The sequence below is a fragment of the Balaenoptera physalus genome (genome assembly GCF_965194825.1).
Source record: "Balaenoptera physalus genome assembly, chromosome: 8".
In the NCBI taxonomy this organism is placed as follows: domain Eukaryota; kingdom Metazoa; phylum Chordata; class Mammalia; order Artiodactyla; family Balaenopteridae; genus Balaenoptera; species Balaenoptera physalus.
The window spans coordinates 55,836,928-55,863,182 of NC_138887.1; the positions used below are offsets into that span (position 1 = coordinate 55,836,928).

Consider the following 26,255-nt stretch of genomic DNA (forward strand, 5'->3'; position numbering starts at 1 on the left):
AAATCTACACTTAATGTGACTAACATACAGTGCATCCAACCAGTCAGATCCATTTATCTAGACATTGCTTGTACCTTATTCATGAGGAAATTGATTTCCTTTACTAACTATGGAGACTGTGTTTTAGTCCAGGTACAGTAGGCCAAAGAGCCTTCTCCAACTCCTCCAATATAATTATTTCCTGCCACCAACTAACTGAAGTGGCACACCCATTCACTAGATGAGAATGCATTCCAACAGCCAGCAAAGTGGATTCTTCTTGGCTTTCATTTTATATGCCTAAAGAAAACCCCTTGCAGAGGAACAGGAAGTCTGTGAAAGCATCATAGGGAATCTCAACTGAATACTGTCATTTTCTTTCTATACATTTATAAAGAGGCAGAGACTATAAGGAAATGTTGCCATCATTCCTATCTCCTTCTGAGGCATAGAAAATAGCTGTGCCTCTTGATTTAATATTACACATGCAACATTTCTCTTTACAGACTTATGATATGTTAGTTCAACTAGTTTAAAAGATTTGATTAGGAGAACCTTCTCCATTTGTACCCCACCCTTAATTTTTTTCTTTTCTGGCTGCATGTCATATGATGAGAGTTGGAACTACCAGAATTGTGAGAAACCAAAGGCTTCCAGGCACCCATTAGGAGAAGGATGAGAAGAAGTTTTATTCAAAGCATATGGGTGTTGGAATTAACCAAATCTAAGAACCAGAGAATTTACTGTGCGTGGTTCAGGGATGCCATTACTCTCTAAATACCTCTTGCTAGACTGCAAATGCATTAGATCAATCCAGAAATGCTGTTCTTGATACAAAAAGTAAAGACCTATGTCGACAAGATCACGCTAAATAAAGGAAAGCTAAGTAGTGTTTTTGTTAAATATTTACAAATAATTTAAATATTGTCCTGATGCTCATGTGTAAGTGTTATTATAAATTGCCTAACTGACGTCTCAATTATGGCATTCCTTGGGAATGATTCTCATTTATACAAAGTCAGTTATATTTCACAACCCAACATAAAAACTCTGTGAAATAAAGCTTTTTTCTTTTTCAGCTGTAAAAGCTTTGTATCTCTAAGCACAACTTCTTTTATGTCCATTCAGTTGAAGGGAAGGGGTGAGGCCTCTCAGGAAAGTGAAACCCATAGTGACTTCTGTTCCTGACTCCTTCCTTATGAGCCATTTTCTCTTTATCAACCTCAGGGGCTCCTTCTAACTCTCCTACCCATGTTTTTCATTATGAAAAAAGCCTTTAAGTGAATTCATTCTATAAATATTTATATATACCAAGCACTCTTCCAAGCACTGGGAAATAACACTGAACAAACAGATAAAAATCCCTCCTCTCATGGGATGTCTATCTTAGAGCCCATGAGAGGATGGTGGCACAAAATCTAACACATACGTTCAGATGAATATCAAGGGCAAACTCAATACGTATTTTTAGTTGTTTTGTTCTCTTTGTGGAATCCCATCAGTGCTTAAAACCACTTACGTTACCCCTAATTCTAGTGTGAGGAGACAAATATTAAATAATATAAATAACTTAAATATTTGATAATAAGATGTTATATTCAAAACAAATAAAAGTGTGATGGAGGGATGGTGTGTAGGAATGTTAAATTTTAAATTGAATCACCAGGTGAGACTTTACTGAGAAGATAGCATTCATCTAAAGATCTGAAGGATGTCAGTTAACCAGTCATTTTAAATTTGATTTTCTTACAGTAAATTAACTGGGGAATTTTAATAAATTTCAGCACAGGTATCCGGGTGGAAAACTATAATTAATTAAGTAATGAATTCTATTCTAATTTATTAATTAACTTGTTGGTAATTTATCAGACAGACCTCTGGAATCATCTCAGTTCATGACTACCCATGGGCGGTAAGGGATAGGCCATGTTAAGGAAAGGAGAGAGCTCAGGGGGCCGGTTAAGAAGCTATCACAATCCAAGTGAAAGAGAAAGAATCTGAATGAAGACACTGATATTTTTCCAAAATGACATTTTCCCAAAGTAATCCGGTTTCTGGCCTTTTTTGTGTTCTTTCATTGCTCCTTACTACCTTTAGACTAGTGCCCAAACCTCTTTGTTTGACATTGAAATCCTTTCAAAAATTGGCTTCTTACTGGTTTCTCTAATAGGTGTGTCTGTATTCCAATAAAACTTTATTTACAAAAATAGATTGTGGGCCAATGTTTACTGCAGTCAGCTGTTTGCCTACCCCTGGTCTACTTTATGGGACTCTCCCATTCTTAGTACATAGCTTCCATTCTAAAAGTTATCTCACTAGTGTCAGAAACTGCTGAATTCACAGCCAGTATGTCAACATTCCAGGTAAGAAGTTGGAGGAAGAGAAAAAAGATTAAAAGAGCACTTGCTAGCTCTTTCCTCAAATAGAACCTTCCTATATATCTCACCCAACATCCACTTACATCTCACTGGCCACTTCATGCAAAGAACCTGAGGAATATAGTTGTTTAGATGGATATATTTTCATTTAATAAAATTAGGGTTCTGTTACCAAGGAAGAAAGAAAGAATGGATATTGGGTGGGTTTCTAGCAGTCTCTGTCATATCTATCAGATTTTAATCACCCAGTGTCAGTTTCTTCATTTGTCAAAATGGGAGACTGTTAGCACCTCACAGGGTTGTTTGGTGAAGACTGAATGATCCAACACACGAATGCTGTTAGGAGACTGCCATGCATACTGTAAGCTCTCAGTAAAACTGACACATTGATGGAATTAGCCTTATTTTCATCTTTTGCGTGTTTTGATCTTTGTTGTATTTCCAGTGCCTAGAATGCTTTCTAGCACATAGGAGATCAATAAACACTTTTTTTTTGAATGAATAAATAAACCGCCATTATCATCAGTTTAGATTTTTAGATAGCAGGGAACAGAAACTGATTCTGGCCCACTTAATCCCTTATTAAAATAATGGTACTTACTTCTAGAAGTGACAAGATACCTGGAGAGTCAGGCTCAGACAGGGACAGGTATCCTATTATTGCTGTAATCGTTTAGACCAGAGCTATTTTCACACTGTGCTTGAATAACTCCACTCAACATTTAAAGCCCCATGAGATGGAGTCTAATGATCAAAATGTGACCGAATCATCTGTCTCCCTTTGGATAGGAGAGAACGGAACACCTTGTTTTATAGTCCCACCAAAATGGCATGTAACTGGAGAGAAGCAAAGAATTAGGATGAAATCCATGTGAAGGATGAAATCAGCAGGAAGAAACTAGGTGGAAAGCACAAAGAAATATCCATCGCATGGTCTTATTCCTTTTAGTTTGTGTTGCTTCCACAAAGTCATGGTTGTGATGTAAGAGCATCCCCTGGGAGGAAAAAACACCTAGCAATTTGGCCTCTGTTAATGCATCAGTATCTGCATTTTTTTCCATTTTAAAAGTCAACTACCACCTTGTAAAACTGATTGCAGGAACCCTGAAGAGATGAGACCAACAAGAAGAGTTTTTTTTGTTTTTTTTTTCTTAAGGATAAGATGACAGAATATGACAGTGAGGTTGTAGGATTGATAGAGAACAGTAAATAGATGTCGAAAAAAGGTTAGGCACTAATGCCAAATACAGGTACCGTGCCTTTAGGTAATGACATCTATATACATAATCCTTCTAGTCATTTAATTTCATAAATTATCTAAGTAATTGTTTCTAAATATTTTAGTTTCTATGATGATTACAGTGCCAGTCTGCTTGATTACTGATCAGTTGATTACTGTCTCTGATAAAAAGTTGAAACCAGATGGTTTTTCATTTTGTTTGCCTTTATAGATGTAGCAGTGAATGTAGGTCCATGACAACCTAGGGGTTTATTTTTAAGCATGATTCACAGTAGTTCCATCTACTATCATTATGAAAGTCTGTCAGACATTTGGAATTGCTTTGATTTGGTAAATTTTATTGAGATTTTTACAGATGGTAAAATTAAAATTATTATTTTTTTAATTGTTAGGGAAAAAAAACCCAATTTATATAACCTGCCCAAATTGATTTGCATAATTGCAAATATATGTGCTACCACTGATGACCATTCCAAACCATTGTTGGAAAGCTGGTAGACTAGCAGACTGTATATTTAGGGAACTTTAGAGCTTATTTAGCTTCATTTAATAATCTGGGTCTGAACATAACATTTGTTTAGATATTAAAAAATTGATAAGTTTAGATTGATAAAAATGGCACCCTTCTTTGCTCTTGGAATGTGGAGTTTAAAAAACCGAACAAAATAAAAGTCTACTTGTATGAAACTAGACCTTATAAAATTTTCTTCACACTGTATTTTTAATCATATTTCTTCTATGATTTGGTGTTAGGAAATGTGTATAAAATGCCATTAGAGTGAGCAATTAAAGATTATTATGCAAAATAGAATAACTGAAATATATTATTTAGGGATTAAAAATCTTTAACATTCTATAACTTGCCAATTCTTTGTTTAATGATACTAATCTTTCAATCTTTCTTTTTCTTTCTGCAGTGCTTTAATACCTTATTGAAACTACAAACCCATATCCACAGTGGTCTCATGTTGACAGATTGCATATTTGAAAGCTTGAGATATTTTATAATGAAACATGCCATGTGGAAACTTTGAAGCATAAATTCTGCCAAACATCTGAATAAAGAACTTCTCACCTGGTATGTAAGAGATCTCCTCACCACCACCATGACAAACCAGGAAAAATGGGCCCATCTCAGCCCCTCAGAATTTTCCCAGCTTCAGAAATATGCTGAATGTAAGTATTCATATTGATAATATGATTTGACTTGGTATTTGCGCTGAACAACGTTATTATTTACTTACCAAAACAGATTATAAATCCCGTTCAGCATTGGGATAAGTACAGGTATGTCTTTTGTGTTTTCAAGTAAGTGAACTTGAGACTACCAGTTTGGCATGAGAAAAAGGAAAAGGTAAACTTAAATCGAACATTAGATCTCGAAGAAAAAGAACTAGAACTTTAGATGCAAAAGTGAACTTGGAAACACTCCCGCTGTAATAGATGTGAAGCAAAGGATAAGATAGTTTGGGAGAATGGAGACTGGTGTCTGTAACCAAGAAGAAGGATAAGCAGAAGTAAGGGGAAAAGTGAGATTTTTTTTTTTTCCTGCATAACATTTCAAAAAGATTGGGAGTAGGGAGTCATAGATACATCATGGCATTGAAATTAGAGGTTGTAAAAGAAAGAAGGTGTAGGATGTTACACCATGTTGTTTAGTGTGTGTATTGATACAAAAGATAGGCCATGGTGATTCATTTTATAGTATGCAATTTTTAAATATGGTAAGCTTCTTTACACATAAACAGTAAATTGTATTTATTTATTGTTCTTACCATGGATTTTCAAAAATACATCCATGTCACAAATTGAGTTTCAACAATAAATATGGGTAGCAACTGTGTCAAGGTATTGAAGAGAGAAAATGAAGCAACTAATAAATAGGAGGGAGCAAAAGGCTGGGAGCACGATGAGTAGAGAAAAAATAATATGCAGGGAATGTAATAAGAATGGTGAGTGTTAAAGAATAAAATGCAAGAAGCGGAAAGCAAAAAAAGAACCAAAAGCGTGCAATAGTGAAAGAGGCAAAAACTGGAACAGCTGGAGATGCTTATGCAGAGAATTGGGGCATGTAGGAGAGAAGTGTCAGGAGTGAATTGAATCATATTATGAAGAGGCAGAGAAAAGGATTAAACTCAAATGGAGGATTGGAATAATAAGAAATAGATATGTGAGTGAATAATAACACTCACATTTACGGGGTACATAGTATAAGTCAGGAACATTAGTAAACAATGTATATCATCTGAAGAGGCCAATTTCATAGGTTTTCCAGACTTATCCTAACTGGAGAGCTGAAGTGTTCTGGGTGAGGTTATCATAGTGCTGGTGGGTATTTGTAAGGAAGATGCAAACCCATGTAACCTGTAAGTTTTCTCCATCAATAATGATAAAAATACAGCAACTATCAAATGGAGGGGAGGATCAGAAATTGTTGACATCAGAATGTGGTCCTTATACTGAAAAACTGTTTTGAGCCACTGAAAGCACAATTCATCTACTTATCACATGAAGACAATTTATCCCAGAATGGCTGAATTCTTGTCTGCATGTTTATACTCAGTGATTTCTAAACTGGCTAAAAAATGATTTACCTATGTTTCGTAATTTCTATATGCTCTTTACTGTTGTGATATATCCAATAATTAAGTAAATATTTCTGAACATCTTCTTTGGGGAGAGTATTCTGCTTGGCACTGTAGGAGATGCAAATATGAACAGATATGGACCCTCCCTTTTTGGAATTTACAGTTTAATGAAGGCTAGAAACTAATGGATAAACAACTCTAAGATAAACGATATCTAGGTGAAATATCTAAGTGCTACAAGCAAAGTTTAGGGATCTGTAGGGCAATAGTATGCAGCTAGAGATAGAAAAAGGGAAGGCTTCATGGAAGAAGTAGAATTTGAAATGAATCTTAAAAAATAGATTCATGGTAAATGCAGAAAAAATGATATAAATTAAAAGAAAAATTTAGCATATATTTGAGGAAGTGAGATGAACTACATTTAGCCACACTACAAATTAAGGGAGTAAGTGAAGGTAAGGCTATAAAAATGAGATGGAATTTAAATATACAATGCTCAACTTGAGTTAGGCAGTGAAGAGTAATTGTAGAATGTTAAGCGTAGGGCGACATGAACAATGCTATGCTCCAAGAAGCTTAATTTACAAATACGAAAATAGTATATGTGACAAAGAGACTGAAATTAGGCCAGTGGGCTACTGGAATAGACTAAAAAACGTAGATGGAGAATGATGACCAGAAAAGCATAGATTCAAATATTACATCATTAAAACTAGTGGAAGAGAACTTGGGCAATAACAAAATACGAGAATTGAGAGAGAGAGAAAGAGGCAGAAAGAGACAGAGTTCTAAAATTTAGCTCTAAAAATTTGACTTGGAAGACAGGGGAATTTGGTGACATAATCTCCCAAGTAAAATAAACATAAGGGTTTGGTTTAGATTATGCTGAATTTAGCTGGATTATTAAAATATATTTTCCAGTGTTCGGGTACTTACAGGAAACACGCCTGTGGAGGCACTAGTATAAAATAGATAAATTATTGCCATGATAGCCAAATTATTATTTACAATAACTTTTGCTCCAATATTCAAATTGCATTTGAACTGATAAACAGAATTTAGTACTAAAGTATTAAATATATTACAGGCTGCTACTTTTATTTTATTGGCTAAGGAATATGGAGGTACATTTAATTATATCACTAAAATGCTTGATTTAGTAATAGATTTGCAGAAATACCTAAGACAAGTGGTAATAAAAATTGTCATAATGTAAAAGTTCTAACCTCTTGAGACAAAGATTAATGGGTATTCAATAAATTGGTAGTGAGTAGTGACACAGTGAGTATAAGAACATTATTAAAATGGATCTTATGAGAAGACATATTAACCATGAAGGAAATAAATAGTGCTGATTCCATGATCATTAGACTTGCTACTCTTTGTTAAATAACCAAGACAACAATGAAGAGTGTTAGACCGAATCCTCTAAGAAGTTTCCTGTATAATTAAATAGCAAAGAATATTATGATTAGGATGGATCTTTGTGTAATAAATTACCACTGTCAAAACATAACAGGAAACAAACTTATGATCCTGCAGATTGTAAAAGTGGTATATTTTCCATGCTATTCAGTACATGTGATCAGTTTATCAGCAGCATTTAAGGATCAGATTTTTCATGTTGCAATGCAGTGTCGGCAAAGTGACATCCCTCTGTAGTCTATTAGAAAAGTGATATATTAGATTTTAATTGTTTTGTAACTTTCAATAAGAAATTGTTTATATGTATTAAATGACTAAATTTTTAAAAAGTTATTAATTTAAGTTTAAATGTGCAGCATGCTAAGATTATATGTGATATATTTCAAATAAGTGTTCTATACGCTTTTGGGGAATGGGGTGGGGTCGTCGAATTCTTGGTTGAGATGAATGAGTTCATGAAACCTCTACCCCACAAAACCAAATCATTCAATGTTGGAGTTCGATAATACCATAAAGATCTTTTTCTCAAGTTATCTGATCTTGAGTTCTCTCCACGATTGCCACAATATATCGTGTCGTATTCTGTTTAGGCTGCTATAACGAAGTACCATAGACTGGGTGACTTATAAACAACAGAAAATTATTTCTCATAGTTCTGGAGGCTAGAAGTTTGAGATTAGGGTGCGAGCATGGATTCTGGTAAAGGTCCTCTTCTGGGCTGCAAACTGCCAACTTCTTGTATTCTCACATGGTGGAAGGAGCAAAAGAAGAGCAGCAAGCTCTCCTGGGATTCTTATAAGGGCACTAATTCAGTTCATCAGGGTTCTACCCTAAGAACCTCATCTAATTCTATTTACCTCTCAAAGATCCCTTATATTGTGAGGTAAGGTTTCAACATATGCATTAGGGGAGACACAAATTTTAGTCCATTACACCCTGTAACTATACATGTTGTTTCAGTTTCTAGGCTTTCCTCATAATTAATTGGGGGAAAAAATAGAGTGACGTTGGCACAGCATTCCTGGCTAGGCAGCTAGCACATCAAACAGCTGTGTTCAAATCCTGGTCCTACCATATTTTAGATGTCTGACTTTCAAAAGTTATATAACCTCTCTGTGTCCCAATTTTCATACTTGTAAAATGGGAAAAATAATAAATATGTCGAATGTTGTAAGGATTAAATTGAATGAGTTAATATATGTCAAGTAATGAGAACAGTGCCTGGTGAGTTGCAAGTTATATAACTGTTTACGATTATTATTTTAATAGAGAGGGAGTGAGTGTGTTATGTTGGCTGTTTGAATATATTGTTGATGATCAAGTTAAAAAGTGCTGCATTTTAGAGCATTAAGAGCCAATGTCTTTTTTTCTGCTGTAAGACCACATTCTTCCCACAAGGTAGAAGCTTCTGGTGCTGTTGGCAGCCTCGGATCTGTGTTGTCCCCACAAATGCTGAAGGCAGCTAATGTGAAGCCTGCTATGGCTGCCTACAGCATGCTGAGCCCATGCTCCTGTTTAGGGTTTCAGGCTGAGTCACTCTGTGGGGAGCATTTCCATTGATATGTGGGAGAGGGGTATACTTTTCTTTTACACTCTTCATAAAAAGTCATCCAAACTGTGTGATAAGATGGACAGCTCTCTCTCCTGCCGTGTAGAGAATTGAGCTTATCACATTATTAGTTTGTCGTTGCTTCCTGGAATCTTTTCATGGATAACAATATTTTCTATGTAAAATCTACACAGTATTTCCAAGCGATTCATTATCTGCCCATGTATTGTCACTTAGGATTAGCTTTTTATTTGCTATATACAAAGCGTGTTATATAGCGTGTACATTATTTTGGAAAAATACTGTGTTATTACGGTGGGAACACTTCCAAACTCTCATAAATTTCATACTGTTTATAGCAGCTGGCATTGTAGAGAGTTGCAGAATTATTTGATGACTTGTTCTTTTCAGTAAGGACCAGCATGCCTAATATTTGGACCTAGTGTACAGTTTCTTCCATTGAAGCGAGGCATGTGGTGTGGCTTAGTGGAAAGAGCACAGGCTTTGTAGGCAAACTAATATTTGACAGTGTTGAACCGCAGCCCCAACTTCAACTTACTAGACTTGGACCTTGGGAAGGTTACATGTACTACCTGTGCCTCAGCTTCCTCACCTGGTAAAGTAGAATTCCACCTCACAGTGTTGCAGGATTTAATGACACAGTAATCATCATTATCATAAATAATCGATTTTTAGTACCCTATTCTAAATAATATATAAATATTAATTCATTGAATACTCACAATCAGCCTTAGAGGTGGCAGATGATCTCCGTCAGGCAGATTGCCTGGCCTATTGCTATGGCACAATAGGCAATAACAAAGATCAAAACAGTAGTAATTCATTTATATTTCTTACAGAGATCACTTTGTTAATAAACAGATTGTTAATCATATTTCTAAAATAGGGGAATCTGGAACCCAGGATTCAGGTCCTCTTATCTCCATCAGCCACAGCCATCTCTCAAAGGGCTTTTGTACACAGGACAAAGCAAAGAAGCAAAGCTTCTAACTATGGCTTTGGCCCCAGAACACCTTTCTGCTCCCTTATCCTGCTACATGGCGGGGATCCTGTGTCAACCTCCGTGAGCAGTTTTCATCATTCTACCCACGCTGCTTTTCTCCCGTCTCTGGACCCTCCTTCACTCTTCCTTATGAAAAACATAGGAGGGAAAAGAGAGGAGAATAAACTCAGGAAGCAATTATAATAAAAAATTTGGTAAAGTGCTTGGCCATTTTAAGTAGCTTTCCTCTCCCAAGAAACCCCACCCTCTAGCATGATGATCTGTGTCTTGGAGATGTATTTTGTGCTTGATCCATACATGATGGGTTAAGGAAACTGGAGGGAGAGACTAGACCTCCTCCCCTGTGCATATTCAATTTATTGTTAAGCAAATTTAGATCACATATTAGCCCTCTTTCTAATTTGTCCCACTGGGATTAGCGCTTACATTTGTTCTAGGCCCTTTGTTATTGTACATTGACTCTATTTTGGAAAGCCAAGCCACTTAATTACTCTCTTTGTACAAGACAGAAGAATAAATGGCACAGAGTCAATTAACATAGCGGCTGAGAACACCTAATTTGTTGTTAGATTAGACTGGGTTTGAGTTCAGGTGCTGTGATGTGCACCTCGTTTTCTTCACTGTTGTCCTAGGATTGCAATGATGATTAAGTGTGAAGAGGCCTGTAAAGTGCTCAGGACTCAATTAATTATTGTTTTGATGAGGCTCATGATGGTGGTGACTGTGGTGGTTTAATATCAAATGAGGACTTTTTGTTCTTTGATTTATGACTACTCAGTTATACTACTTATGTGGAATGTCTTGACTTTGTCCTGACACTTGTCTGAAATCAGGATCTGTGACTCTATTTTAGATAATACATGTCTGTCATTTCCGACCCTGTTTCTTCTGATTTCACACTGATTAGCTCAGCAGTTCCTGGCTGTGACCCAGATTTTATTTCTGGAATGTATGTTGGCTGCATAATCTCTTTCGCCTCATCTCTGGCTCCAGTTCCTATTTGTTGTACTGCTTCAGACTGAATTTCCTGTTGGTGGCTTCTCTGGGTCCATATACCTTAAGTTTTTCAATACCTAAATCTGCAGTAGTAAAAGAAAGTAATAACTATGAATGTCTAAGTTTCCGTTATTTTAGTATCCTAAAAATATATCATTTTCAATGATTTTTAAACATCTTTTTCAACGTTTCAAACTTTGCCCCAAACCTTAAATTAAGATTTATGGTCAAACAAACTTTAATAGTGAAGTTAGGACTTCTGTGATGTATTTTGGTCAAAGTGGACCAAATTAGACTATGATTGAAAAATTCACAAAATCTCAGTGGCTTAACAAAACAGAAGTTTATTTCTTGCTCCTATTACATTTCCAAATCTGAATCAGCAAATGGTTTAATTTCACATTATCCTTGATCAAGTCCCAGTCTGATGGAGCAGCCATCAACTTTAAAATTGGCAGATGCTGTGACAGAGAGAAATAGACTTTGTGCATTGGGTGCTAGCTCTTAAGGCTTCTCCCTGATAATGTTTAGCTTACGTTTCTTTGGCCAAAGCAATCCACATGACCACATCTAACTTCAAGGGAGTAGAGAAATGCATTCCTTCTGTCTGTCCAGCATCGGGGGAGACTGAATTATTTGGTGAAAACTACTAATGTGGACAGTATTACACAAATAAAATATAACCTACTATTTACCTTGGAACATTAAGCAAGTCATCACAATCCCTTTAAGCTTGTTTCTTCATCTTACAAAATGAGGATAGTGCTCCCCACCTATAAATAATTACTCTTGTTTTTATTACTAATATTAGTATGACAAGTTGTAACAAAAGTTATCACAAAGATTCATACAGATTAAATTATGTACTTCATCCTTAATTCAGCTGTAGATTAAAGGTTGTTATTTGCTAGAAGTTTCCTTAGATGCCACCACCCACATTATAGCAGGAAGTGCCACACACACACATATCCACACACACACACACACAAATATGAGTATGCAGACTTAGACGGACTTAATTTTACTCGCTGGTCATTATTCACCCAACAGTATTGAGTACCTTTCACTCTTAGGCATTATGCTTGGTTCTAGATAATACAGAAATGAATATCATAGTTCTTTCAATCAAAGAGCTTAGTCTATTCAGAGAGACAAATATCATGGCAAACGATGAGAAAGCAGTGAAATACTTACTCCGGATATTATATATGCAAGATTCTTTTTAATTGAGGTACAATTGACAGAAAACGTTGTTTTAGGTGTACAACATAATGATTTGATATGTATTGCAAATGATTACCACAATAAATTTAATTAACATCCATCACCACACAGGTAAAATTTTTTTTCTTGAGATGAGAACTTTTAAGATGCACTCTCTTAGCAACTTTCAAATATACAATACAGCATTGTTAACTATAGTCACTGTGTTCTGCTATACTTATAACTGGAGGTTTGTACCTTTGGAACACCTTTACTCATTTCACCCCCTGCCCCTTGCCTTGGGAAACCACCATTTTGTTCGTTGTAAGTTAAATTTTGTAAGATTCCCCATGTAAGTGAGATTTTACAGTATTTGTCTTTCTGTTTTCTGACTTATTTCACTTAACATAATGCCCTCAAGGTCTACCCATGTTGTTGTCACAAATGGCAGGATGTCCTTCTTTCTAATGGGTAGATTATATATGTATACAAATAAGTGGTAAAGAAAATTATATATAAAATATGTAAATTATATACCATTTATCTGTCTTTACCATTATCTTTACCATTTATTTGTCTACGGACACTTAGGTTGTTTCCATGTCTTGGCTACTGTAAATAATGCCGCAATGAAAATGAAGGTGCAGATATCTCTTCAGGATATTGATTTTATTTCTTTCAGGTATATACCCAGAAGTGGAATTGCTGGAAAATATGATAGTTCTATTTTTAAATTTTGGAAAACCCTCCATACTGTTTTCCATAGTGGTTGCACCAATTTACGTTTCCATCGGCAGTGTACAAGGTTCTTGTACATATCCTTGCCAATACTTGTTATCTTTTATCTTTTTGAGGATAGCCATTCTGACAGGTGTGAAGTGTTATCGTGATTTTTAAAAATTTTTATTTATTTATTAATTTATTTTATTTTTGGCTGCATTGGATCTTTGTTGCTGCACACGGGCTTTCTCTAGTTGCAGCGAGCGGGGGCTACTCTTTGTTGCGGTGTGCGGCGTCTCATTGCGGAGGCTTCTCTTGTTGCGGAGCGTGGGCTCTAGGCTCGTGGGCTTCAGTAGCTGTGGCTCGTGGGCTTTAGAGTGCAGACTCAGTAGTTATGGCACACGGGCTTAGTTGCTTGGCGGCATGTGGGATCTTCCCGGACCAGGGCTCGAACCCACGTGCCCTGCATTGGCAGGTGGATTCTTAACGACTGCGCCACCAGGGAAGTCCCCTATTGTGATTTTGACTGGCATTTTCTTGATGATGAGTGATGTAGAGCACCCTTTCAGGTACCTGTTGGTACATGATATGCAAATAGGCATCTTCCTCTGAGACACTGGGTGTTTCAGTCTGTAGCCTCTGCGCTGTGCCCTGGGGATCAGACAGTTAAGAACAGATTCTCTGTTACAGGCTTGTGGGACCCCAGAACATAAACCCCACTGGCCACCAGAGCCAATTAATCAAGGGATGCATCCCCTGGGCCCAGCTGCAAAAGCTGGGGCACCAGACCTCTGTGCAAGCTCCTTTCTGGTATATTAAGCAACCTGGAGTGAGGCAGGGAGAGAGAGAGCAAAAAGGTGGTGCCTGCCTCTGGAGAGTATTGCAGTCAGCCCCTAGATGTGTATTAAATTAGATACTTGCTCCTCAGGCCACAGCCTTTAAGATAAGCAAATAGTCCTTTTTAATGGAAAGACTGGACATCTTTCCTACACAAAATGTTGCATACTTTCTCCTGGAAGAAACCATTTTACTCATTTAAAATTCTGTATCGCTCCATGATGTCCTCCCTGTGGTGTTGATCACATTAATGTATACCTGTATCTATATCTCTCTATGTACAGACATCTGATAAGCTATACATAATATATTCTCATTTAGAAATTTGAGCATTACAGATTTTAACCTGCTTCCTCTGCACTGGACCTGGGGGCTTAGCCACAGGGAGTCCGCCTGAGCCTGTGAAGAACAGTTTCTCAGCTCCCTATAGCCTTGTGGGTCTCTTAGACACAAGCCCCACTGGCTTTCAAAGCTAGATGTTTTGGGGGCCCATCTCTCAGGTGGAAGTATTCAAAGTTGGGGCACCATATGTGGGGTTCAAACCCCTGGCTCCTCAGGGAGAAGCTGGGAGTTGTGAGTTCCCTCCTGGTTGTGTGTCACCACAGTAGGGGCAGGGTTCATGGCAAGCTTGTGCGTCAGCCTCTCCTACCTATTTTGATGTGGGTTTTTTCTTGTTTGCCCTATGCGTAGGGGTCGTTCACGTTCACCTAGTTTATGGAGTTCTTTCAGAGCGAATTATTCCATATGTAGCCGTAGATTTGGTGTGTCCACGGGAGGAGGTGAGTTCAGGAGCCTCCTATGTCACTATCTTGAACCAAAATCTATGCAAGACTCTCCAAGAGCTTTTAACTCTTCTTCATGTGGATAGGTATTGAAAGGGGAGTGGAATTGTAATTTTAATTGAAAGTATTGAATGGGGTTTAAAAAAGCAGAGAAACTCCAGTTAGATAGCAGAGCATGTGCTGAGGCATGAAAGAAAGTGACACATTAGGGAAGAATTGGAAGTATGTGTTGGTGTATGTACGTATTTGTGTCTGAGCATGTATGTGTGCACATGGACATGTGTATAAACACTGAGGGCAAGATTGAAGAATTCAGCAACAGTCATAAAATATGGATCTGTGAATGGCATTAGTAAAACATTGTCTATCGACATACAGTCATTGGGAGAAAGTAAAGATATTAACTGAGTGGAAAGGAAGAGAGGCAGAGAGAATACATAAGCTACTCACTATAGAATCTTAGCCGTGAAAAAAAAAAAAAAAAAGAGGAAGGATCACATCTAAAGTTAATAGAATAAAAACAGGGATTTTGTTCTTTCACATAGGAGAAAAAGACATGTTTATAGGGAACAAGGGAGGCAGCATATAAAGGAAAAAACTTGGTGCTGAAAGATTCTGAGCTTATGGCCAAATCTAGTTTTTGTTTTGGTTTTATTCAGTTTTCTTAAGTACTTCTCTACTGTTTATTTACTTAATGTATTAGGTTTGGCCGCTAGCAAGTTACATAACCTTTCTAAAGTTCAATTTTTTCTACTGTGTAATTAAGAAAATAATAAAACCTACTCACAAGAATGTTGTAAGACTCAAAATAATATGTGTGGAAATGCTTTGTAAAATGCAAACTACCATATGTAAGTTAACTGTTACTTTCATTGTTATTATCATTAGAATGTTCTGAGTTATCTTTCTGCTATTTCTTTTCTTTTTCTGTAGTTCAGTATCTCTGCTTCTCCCAAATACACATTTCTAATTTTATTATTTATTGAATTTTACGGTTTGCTTCTATGAGATTATGTAAGAAATACATTCCTACTTCTTGTGGCCCAGTTTTCCAGTTTCTTTTCAAATCCTGCAGCCTCTTTCAGAGCCTTGCCTAGGCATCTTCAGGTGCAAGGATTATTTTCTCATACCCAAAAATGTATTTTATAAGGAAGAACATTGCCAAGACCATAGCAGTCTGAGATCTTACCCTACTTACAGTGTAAGAAGTTAGCTTGCTGAGGCGTCATGATGCTAGAAGAAGATGCAAGACTCCTGGGGCAGAGAAAGAGGACTTTGTTTATCATGTCACAGAAAACATCATGTACCTCGTGCTTTTATTGGCTCCCTACTTTAGTTTTCACAGGGAAAGATGAAAAGGGCCAGGTAAGCTTTGCACAAGCAGTGGGTTGAGTCATAGGAGAACTCCAAGTTTAGGGAACCTGAATGTTTTTTAATAGACAGTAAACAAACCTTCCTTTTGCTCAAGAGAGGGTCACAATCAGTGTCTCTCAAGGTTTTTCACTCCAAAAACATCCTTGAAATGATAGTTTGGAGGAAAAAAAGTAGTCTGTGCCCCTGCTTGTAAAAGCTGCAGAAACATGAAAGAAACATTGAGAATTGTCTCCCAAAGAATATAAGCTTATAATAGTCTTTACCACCATAATCAGTAGCCCAGAAGTTGATGAAAACACATATTTTCCCACCAGGTTGCCTTTCATTCCGTATAAAGGCAGCCTCAGATTTGTGCCCAGAAGTCTCCTCATCTTGGTCTCTGATTCCTCTTTTTTCCCTGTGCCCTACCACTGGGTTTTCAGATCCATCCTATTTGTGCTCTACTTTTCAAGCTAGGGAGACTCACCTACTTTTCTATATTCATCCAGGGAGGATGAAGGGTAATCCATTTACTTACAGGTATTTTAGAGTCTACTGTGAAAAATAGGCTTAATTCTTAAATTTTATTTTAAAAAGTTAGTTTCTTAAAACACATTTACACACACACACACACACACACACACACACACACATCTTTTTCTTACAAGTAACAATCATCATTAATTTATTTTTCAGTGCTTTATATTATAGAATGAACACAGAAAGGAAGGATCTGGGAGAAAGGGACAAATAGTTCCACTCCAGGCAAAGTCTCCCCTTTTGCTGAAGGCTTTGAGAACTCCTTGCAACTGAATGAACGTTGAGGGTCCTGCCCCATGTCATAAGTGCCTTTGGAGCAGAATGTGTTACTGTTTGAGCTTCTACAGCTGCCAAATGATAAATGACTTCTAGACCTTTTTAAGGCTTAGTTTCTTGCTAGATTAGGATAATCCACTGTCCCTTGAAACCTGCCCCCAAACTGAATACAGTGGGAAATCAAAACTCTCAAATGAAAAAAAAAAAAAAAAAAATCAGGGAAAGAGTAAAATGCTGGTAGCCACAGCTTTGACTTGGACAGGAGAGTCCTCCAGATGTTTACACAATTCTGCCAAATCTTTCTCGTTTATAGTTTCCCTATGGATATCAGACATTTGTAGTGGTTTTTTTTTTTTAATTTTTATTTATTTATTTACTTATTTATCTATGGCTGCGTTGGGTCTTCGTTTCTGTGCGAGGGCTTTCTCTATTTGTGGCAAGCGGGGGGCCTTCTCTAGTTGCGGCAAGCGGGGGCCACCCCTCATCGCGGTGCGCGGGCCTCTCACTCTCGCGGCCTCTCTTGTTGCGGAGCACAGGCTCCAGACACGCAGGCTCAGTAATTGTGGCTCACGGGCCCAGTTGCTCCGCGGCATGTGGGATCTTCCCAGACCAGGGCTCGAACCCGTGTCCCCTGCACTGTCAGGCAGACTCTCAACCACTGCGCCACCAGGGAAGCCCAGTAGTTGTATTTTTAAAATTTTGCCGAATGGAAGTCTTTCTCTAGAGATTTACTCATAAAAGCTCTGCTTTAGTTAGAAGATATTCAAGGAGGTAGCCTGTAAAGAAAGGAATCCCAAAGAAAGCATAGAACAAAGGATATATTCTGATTATTGGTGGGATATGATTTGATGTGATTACTGAAATACCCTGTTACCAATATCAAATTAACTGGTTGTGACGGGAAAAAATACTGCATACATTTTTTTTAACTTTTGAGCCTGAATTATTTTAAATAAACCTTTCTGGGAGGGCACATTTTCCCTTCCACTCCCCTCGTATTCACTTCATGGGTGGCAGAATTTAAAAAAATTAACGTCTTAAACATTTTGGGCTCTTTGGGGTCAGAAAACTTGTACTCTAGTGATCTCCAGTCTCTTTTCTCTTCTTGGGTGTCAAAGACATCAGGTGTTGCTCTCAGCGTCTCTGGGAAGTATTTCTGAAGCAGCAGTGACTGCTTCCATAGGTCATTTATGAGGCACTATTATATGGTACAACTCCATTTAATGATAATTTCTGCCATTTCCAAAGTTGCTTTCTGGTGAAGGGAACCTTTCAGAATTCTTCCTTCTTATTCCACTATTGGCTGCTATCACCATTATATTGAGTTTTCTGCTAATTTTCCTTGTATTACCTTATCTCCCAGTCTGATCTAAAAAGCATAGAGTTGAGAAGTAAAAAACAGTACCATTAACTTAAGAGTTCCTTAATGTAATCCCTCAAAGAATCCATCTTGGAGAAACAGACATTCGTAAATTGATCACTGATAAATTTCCATGTGTCCTGAAATTGTATGTTGCTTCAGTGTTTCTGAGTCCAAATTCCACATTAAATGAAAGAACTCTTTCTCCTACTTTGTAGTTTCCCTTTCATGTACTCTTTCAGTTCCTTGGGTATCTGAAAACTTTCAGTATCAAAAAAAGTTTGTACTTTGTGTTTGGCTCCTTTTCACTGCAGTCTATAGGCTGAAATATTTGGAACTGCTCTCATGATACTTTTGACCTCTAACTGACCATACAAGTTGGCACAAAGGTATGTAAGGAGAGCATGAGAAGATGCCAGTCAGTCTGTCCTGTAAGAGGTAAAGAATAGGGCAATACCTAAAAGAAGTTGGAATTGACCTTAGTTAGCAACATTAGTCTGCTTAACAGGTGCTGGGTCCACGTGCACCATTTTTCTGACCCCTTCTTTATCCTCTGGCAACAACAGGGGCTTCTCAGTGCAGTCAGCCCAGGTGCACAGAACCTTGTACATTTAGACCACTGAGAGTTATGTCCATAGTCTTTCTAGGGAAATGTGGACAGTAATGCCCAGAGATGAACTAAATAATAATAGTCCCCTGAGACTCTGTCCAGAATTCTTCCTCTGTTAGTGCAGACACCTTGGGCTCTTTACACTTTTCTCAGGGTCTTGCAAGTCAGGGGCACCAATAGGACTCTATTATAGGAAGCCCAGTTAGATCCAATAGGATGGCATTTTGTCCAGCTCTAGGAAAGAATCCGTTCAAAACATAATTTACCAGCCTGTGCTCTGCATTCCTCCCGATTGCACTGGTAGCAGTAGGTTTGGTGTCCTTTTGAAGTGGATCCCATAGCTTGCCCATGGTGTCACCTCTACTCATGAGGTGAGGTTTGGAAGTTTTTATTTCAGCCACCTAACGTGTCCACTAACATCTCAGCTCTCAGTTAGCCATATCTTATGGGTTGATATATGATCCCTCCTCAATCAACTATTTCTGTTTTTTTCCTGGTTCTCCATAACCTCTGACTTTTCTTAATCCCCTTGAATTAATAAAAACCACAGAGATATCCAGACATCTTAGAGAGATTGATCGCTGGCAGAGCTTAGCTCTGGGCCATGTGATTGCTCCTACCAGGTCTTGTTTGAGTCTTAACTGGCTTTCTTTTCCTAAACCGTCCTCTCTAGCATATTTTGTAAAAACTTTCTAGTGTATCACAGAATTGCCTATATTTTATCTTCTCTTGCCCAGGTGATTAAGAACTTAGCATATGTATCTCAACATTTCCTAATTTAATGAAAATTTGCTTTCTAAACTACTGATAGCACAGAGCTCAATATACAGAGATGCTGCCACTTTCTCAAGATTTCTCCAGATTCTCCTCCATATATACATATCCATACACACACACACACACACACACACACACACATATCCTCCACATAATATAGCTTGCTCCTAACTTTGGAGTGGAAACAGCATTCTCAAAGCCTATGTTTCTTGGTTCACTGCAGAGTCCAAGATGTCTCCATGTTGTCAGTACTTTTCTCTTAAAATGCTCTATGTCTCTCTACTGTCAGTTTAAATGCCACAGTGGAAGCTTCTGAAACTTTCTATAGGATGCTTGATGTAGGTGTAGCCGTTCCACAGGTTAAAAATCCTGGGCAATACCTTCTCCAACTGTACCCATGCTATTACTCCATACAATGTTTAAAGGGTGTTCGGGAACAGTCCATGTTTCACAAAGAATGTAATACCACTAGTATCTGATCAAAAATATACCTAGAGTACAAAGAAGGAGACAAAACATTTATTCATCTATTCTGCCCTTTCTTCTCCTGTTTTGCTTCTTCTTTTTGTAGCCCTTTGTAGTGTCTTGGCTCCATCCTGCCTTAGTTCCACAGGATCAAAGCTGGCAAGACCATTATTTTGGTGTCCTATGTAGTCACCATCAGCCATTATTCATGGCTTCATCCCATGAGGACAAAAGATAGCTCATTGCAGACCTTGGGTCTATTATAGAGTATTCAGAATGGTGCACTTTTAAAGCAAGCCAAATGTTTGCATGCTGACATTTATTATTACTCAGAACACATCTTGGATGGCAAATATAATATACTATCTAATACTTATAAAGAGATTATCATGAGTTCATTTTGGTCACATTTTTCTAAGTACTTATGCTTTAACATATTTAATCCCCATGGCAACTCTATGAGGCCAGCAATTATTATGATTATCTCCATTTTACAGATGAGGAAATTGAAGCTCTGAGAAATTAAATAACTTGCCTAAGGTCATAGAGGTATTAAATTATAGAGCCATGGCTCAAATCAGGTGGACTGTCTCTTGGATGCATGCATTTAATCACTCTGCTGTACTGATTCTTTATGTTATCCTTTGGGTGATCATTAGTTTAAAAACAAAGTGTAAACAAACAAAATTGCTCTCCAACAGGAATGAGAATAGGAAGGGGAAAAATGAATAAAGGGACTAGGAAGTTCACATTATTCATAAAGGATGCACATGTTTGCTATGGCTAAGAAGACAAAATATAAAGTTGGTATTTCTTGGAGGCTGCTGGGCTGAGAAATGGATCATTTTCCAAGTGTTTTCAGTACACCTTTTAAGGCAGCCTTGAGATAGTTCCGATGGGCCGGGAGTTGGAGTCACTTTGAAAGCAGTAAGAGACTCATGAAAAAATCAGAGATTGTGGGCAGAAGCTTCGATGGAGAAGGTACATTTTGCCTTGGCAGAATCCATTTCTAGGCTTTAGTAGGGAGAAATTTGAAGAGGTCCGCCAAAGTTGTTTAAGTATGCATTTTTTTTTTTTTTAAAGAAATTCACGTTCTTTTATTTATTTATTTATTTATTTATGACTGTGTTGAGTCTTCGTTTCTGTGCGAGGGCTTTCTCTAGTTGTGGCAAGTGGGGACCACTCTTCATCGCGGTGCGCAGGCCTCTCACCATCGCGGACTCTCTTGTTGTGGAGCACAGGCTCCAGACGCGTAGGCTCAGTAATTGTGGCTCACGGGCCCAGTTGCTCCGTGGCATGTGGGATCTTCCCAGACCAGGGCTCGAACCCGTGTCCCCTGCATTGGCAGGCAGATTCTCAACCACTGTGCCACCAGGGAAGCCCTTAAGTATGCATTTAAAGGCTTGGCTCCTTTTTATTGCAAGTTTAACACTACAGCTCTGTGCAAGCCCCTGAGCAGGGTAGGCAAAATCAAATAGGCTGCCTCAGGCAACGGGAGTTACGAGAAATGTTGAAGGTATAATCCAGTAAGTGGGCAAAGGGAAGTTTGCAATTGGAGAGTTAATGCAATTGACAAAAGTGAAATGATTTAGTCAGGAAGCCCAGGACAGCTCTGTATTTGTGTTCCTTCAGTCCTCCACCTCACAGTCTAGCTTTTGTTGCTGTAATGTAGAGGTTAAGAATTCAGTTATGTTTTTGTTTTCAAAAGGTAGGAATTCGATTTTACTTTTGTTTCAAATAGAGCGTTAATTTTAAGGAAAGAAGAAATTGCCTGGTTCATTTGTTTAACTTTTGAACCTTTGAAAAAGTATTTTTGGAGGGTGGGGGCAGTGCCTTATTAGGCGGCAGCCAGTGAACAGTCTAGTATATCTGAAACACCATCCTGCTCTAGAGAGGAGCTCTTCAGTTCATGCCTGTTGGGTGCCATGTATTTCCCACCACCCAGGAACACATGCAGAACAGCTGAATGACTGTTCTGTAGTATCTCTGCTCACCTGTATATAGTTTTCTTAGTTTGTCTCCAATTTATACGTCCATCAAACAAGCTGTTTCTCTTGGGACTGATCCATATGGAACAGGTCATTTATCATGAGAATTGAAAAGCCTAAAATTTTGATTTTTATAATCAATAAAAATAGAGTCCTAAGTAATATTGTATATAAGTTTAATGTGATCTTAAATGACAAAGACTAAATCAATTTAGTAATTTAAAAAATAGTAGGTGTAAATGAACTTAATATGTCTTCTAATCTCTGATGTAACTTGCCTTGGTAATTACACATCAAACCATATATACAAATTTCTCCAAGTCTAGGCTAATGAAGAAACTTTTGAGGATCTTAATAATTTTTTTAGCTATATAATGTAATATCTGAATTCTGATCAGTAATGAAGATATTTTGCTGCTAATTTTCTTCTCCAAAATAACTAAATTTGATCCATCTCTCACCCTCCCTTTTTCTCAGTCTGTATTCCCTCTTCATTCTATTTCATTCCTATTTTCTTCCCTCAATCACTGTTTTTCTTTATCATAATCCTGAGAGAGAAAATTAGTATCCTAGAGAAAAATTAGTACCTTAATTGGCAAAACCAAAATTATTATATTCTCAGACATGGAATCTTACTTCATTTATCACTTGCTGTTTATTTAGGGAGAAAAAAAATGAGGAGAAAAAGATTATGCAACTAAAAGAAAAGTCAGTGTGGTTACAGGTTATGCTAATATAGACTGGGGAGTAAGAGCAATTAAAGGAATTAAAATTCATTTTTAAAGGCCATATATATTCTTTGCAGGTAATCTGCAAAATATGGAGAAACAGGGAAAATTTTAATACCTTTAGTTTCACTTCCTTCTTGATTGTTAATCTAGTTATTTTTGTGAGAGTTGTTTGGGGGTAATTGATTTTAAACATCGCTATTTTTTCTCAGTTAAGAAAATAATCATAAATTTTAAAATTTATCTCTGACATTGTAAAGTATTGTCAACTTTTTACATTTTCTCAATTGAAATTAACTAAAATATAAAATCTTGTGTCCTTGTGTTTTTTTTAACCTTTAGTAAGATGCTATAATAATTGTGTTTTTCCCCCCAAAGGTTAATTTCTGATGCAACAAAAGTATTCTCTCTCTCTCTCTCTCTCTCTCTCTATATATATATATATATAATGTGTTACATGTAATATATATATATAATGTATTTTATATATATGTAATGACATATATATTCAGTATACCACAGAGATAAATTTTTTTTGAGAATACACTTTAAAAATCTGCTGGTTTAGGAATAAAAATTTATAATTGAGGATACAAGAAATGAGAACCTATTAAAAATTAAATCTTGCAGCTTATCTACATATTTCAATATTCTATCCCTTAATTTAATTATTTCTTTGTCCTACCTAATTTAAGTTTAGTTTGTACTGAGATTGCATTGCTTCCTCAATTATAGTTTCTGAACAGTTTTGTTTTTTTTTTTCACTTAGTTTTCTTTTAATGTACAAAGATATTTTAGGCTCTTTATACTTGTATGAAATGACATAAGTAGATATAAATTTAATTCTTAAATTATGAGATGAATTGTTCACAATTGTCCACAAAAAAATGAATCAGTTGATCTAAGGAAGAAATGGAAAATATTATCTGAGCCAAATTGAGGATTATAACCCAGCAGCATCTCAGAAAGCTCTGAGAACTGTTCCGCCTGTTAGAAGTCAAAGCACAGTTATATAAGTTTTTTGAAAAAGAGGGCTGTACATTAAATGATGTATTATTGACAGTTTACACAATCCAGATCTGCAAGTATAAAGTGGTGGGTCATCATGACCCACCAAGATCAAGAAGGAATATCTTCTTTTTTTTAATTTTTAAAATTTTTGGCTGCCTTGGGTCTTCATTGCTGCGCACGGACTCTCTCTAGTTATGGCGAGCAGGGGCTACTCTTTGTTGCAGTGCATGGGCTTCTCATTGCAGCGGCTTCTCTTTTTGCGGAGCACGGGCTTCAGTAGTTGCGGTACACGGTCTCTAGAGCGCAGGCTCAGTAGTTGTGGCACACGGGCTCTAGAACAAGCTCAGTAGTTGTGGTGCATGGGCTTAGTTGCTCTGCGGCCTGTGGCATCTTCCCGGACCAGGGCTCGAACCCATGTCCCCTGCATTGGCAGGTGGATTCTTAATCACTGCACCACAAGGGAAGTCCCAGAATGTTATCTTTTAAGGAGTTGTCTTGTTGATGCTAGGAGAATATTGTTCTTTATGGTTGTGCAGGTATTTCTGCCGATGGGGAGGTTTGGTCAATGCATAATGCAGATGCACAATGCACAGTAGTGGGGAGAGAGGAGGTTAAAGGGCAGAGAAAAATTTTTTATGTTTCAATTTTTTGTGTTTTGCCATAAAATATGAATTTTATTTCACACAATAAAAATATATAAATTGGCTTAAATCCTTGGTGAATTCAGCTGAGAATAGATTACATCATCCAACTATACTTAAAATATTGAGTAGAAAAATATTATAGTTGAAGACATCCCTGATTTCTGAGATGAAAGAAAAATCTTCCTAGAAATAAACCTTCATAATCAGAACTTCAAGTCTTTAATTTGTGGTTTTGAGCTTGTAAGAACAATGGTAGAATGCTCTAATACTAGTATCTGTCATTTGGTAGTTTATACTTATCCTTTCATGAGCTCCCTTACCCTTCTGTAGTCCCTCACCTATTTAATTATTCTTTAACTATGAAGGGGAACAGAAATGCCATACCCAAATATACCTCTTCAACATAAGTATGATTTTGAGATGGTTATTTTTAAGAAACTGCAGATAAAGGAGAAGCTCTGAAAACCAAGTTAAAGTTATCCTTTTGTAGGAAAGATTCACATTTATAAGAGAAATATTCATTTGTAAAGGCATCTCTCTCTTTGTACCAGGAAGAGAAGGATGACCAAATCTCTAGCAACTCTTGTCAATGGAGAAAGCACCAACTTAAATCTGAATAAGAAATATACCCTGCTTTACTGTGCTTTTCCTAGTAATCTCCCGTAACTGGCCTCCCCTACTTCAACATCTTTCTTTTGTCTTTAACTTGAAATGGTATTTAAGGTGGTGGCTTGGGTCATTTTGGAGAGTTACTCAGTGTTCCTGTGTATCTTTTTGGAAATGTTTTTTAGATGTTAGTAAAGTTCCATCATTTAAGTTAGCAAAACTCTAAAGTTTCAAGTTACCAAAAATATTTGGAAGCTATTTTTAAGTACACCTACCCTAAAACATAATTATTGCAAAAGGTTTGCCTAAAAACTCTTATCCTACTTACATCTATCTAAATCACTTGCTTCCAACAGTTGTGTTTAGATTACTCGTTAAAACTTCATGAGACATTAGACAAAGCCATCATCTCAAGCTAATTTTCTCGTTGACAAATTTTGTAAAAGATGAATTTATTTGACTAGTAAACTCAGGCAAAATAAAAGTTGTATGCATTGTATTTAATGCTTATAAATCTGAGACATACCTATTTTAATTAAGCCAACAAACTTCAACTAGCTTTTATTTATCGAAGATTATCCCACATCATATGAACTTGAGAAACATTTCAGTTAGTTTCTATATTACTGAGAATTTTAGAATACCCCAGTCCTTATAAATGCTTGCCTTCAACCCAACTAAATAGAGCTCTTTTACAAATTAATGTTGGCAATACCATCCAGTTGTAGAAAAATAACACATATCTACAGTATACATATATAGACACAAATAATCTTATAGACAGACACAGAGACCTTGTATAGTTACTATTATTTGTGGAAAAGATTTTTCACTTGCCCAGTTTCCAAATGTCCTCCTCCTTTTATTTATTTATTTTTTTTGATGAGAAACAGCTCCCTAAAATTTGCATTTCAAGGAATGGTCCTAGAGAACAGGAGGGGGTAGAAAAATCTACATCAGAAAAGCACAGAGAAAGTATCCAGGTTTTTTTGTTTTGTTTTTCCCATGATGGAGTTTTGGGGCATATTTCCCTATTATCAGAGGTCTAGAATACTTACCATTTAAGTTTTTTTTTTTTTCTCAAGTGCAGAACAATTCTGTTTCTAATCTCCCAATACCTACAGGCATTTTGGGATGAGTAGGGGAGGTTTGGGTCTTGGTAGTGCTTTGAATTGC

General features: G+C 37.0%; 1 protein-coding gene across 1 annotated transcript in view; it reads left to right on the plus strand.

The window, feature by feature from the left end:
* DGKB (diacylglycerol kinase beta) overlaps window positions 1-26,255 on the plus strand; it is a 925,979-nt gene that overhangs the window by 278,141 nt on the left and 621,583 nt on the right. The window contains exon 5 of the mRNA XM_082472689.1: window positions 4,515-4,773. Coding sequence (XP_082328815.1) covers window positions 4,704-4,773 — 70 coding nt within the window. The 5' untranslated portion in view covers window positions 4,515-4,703. The remainder of the gene's footprint in view (window positions 1-4,514; window positions 4,774-26,255) is intronic.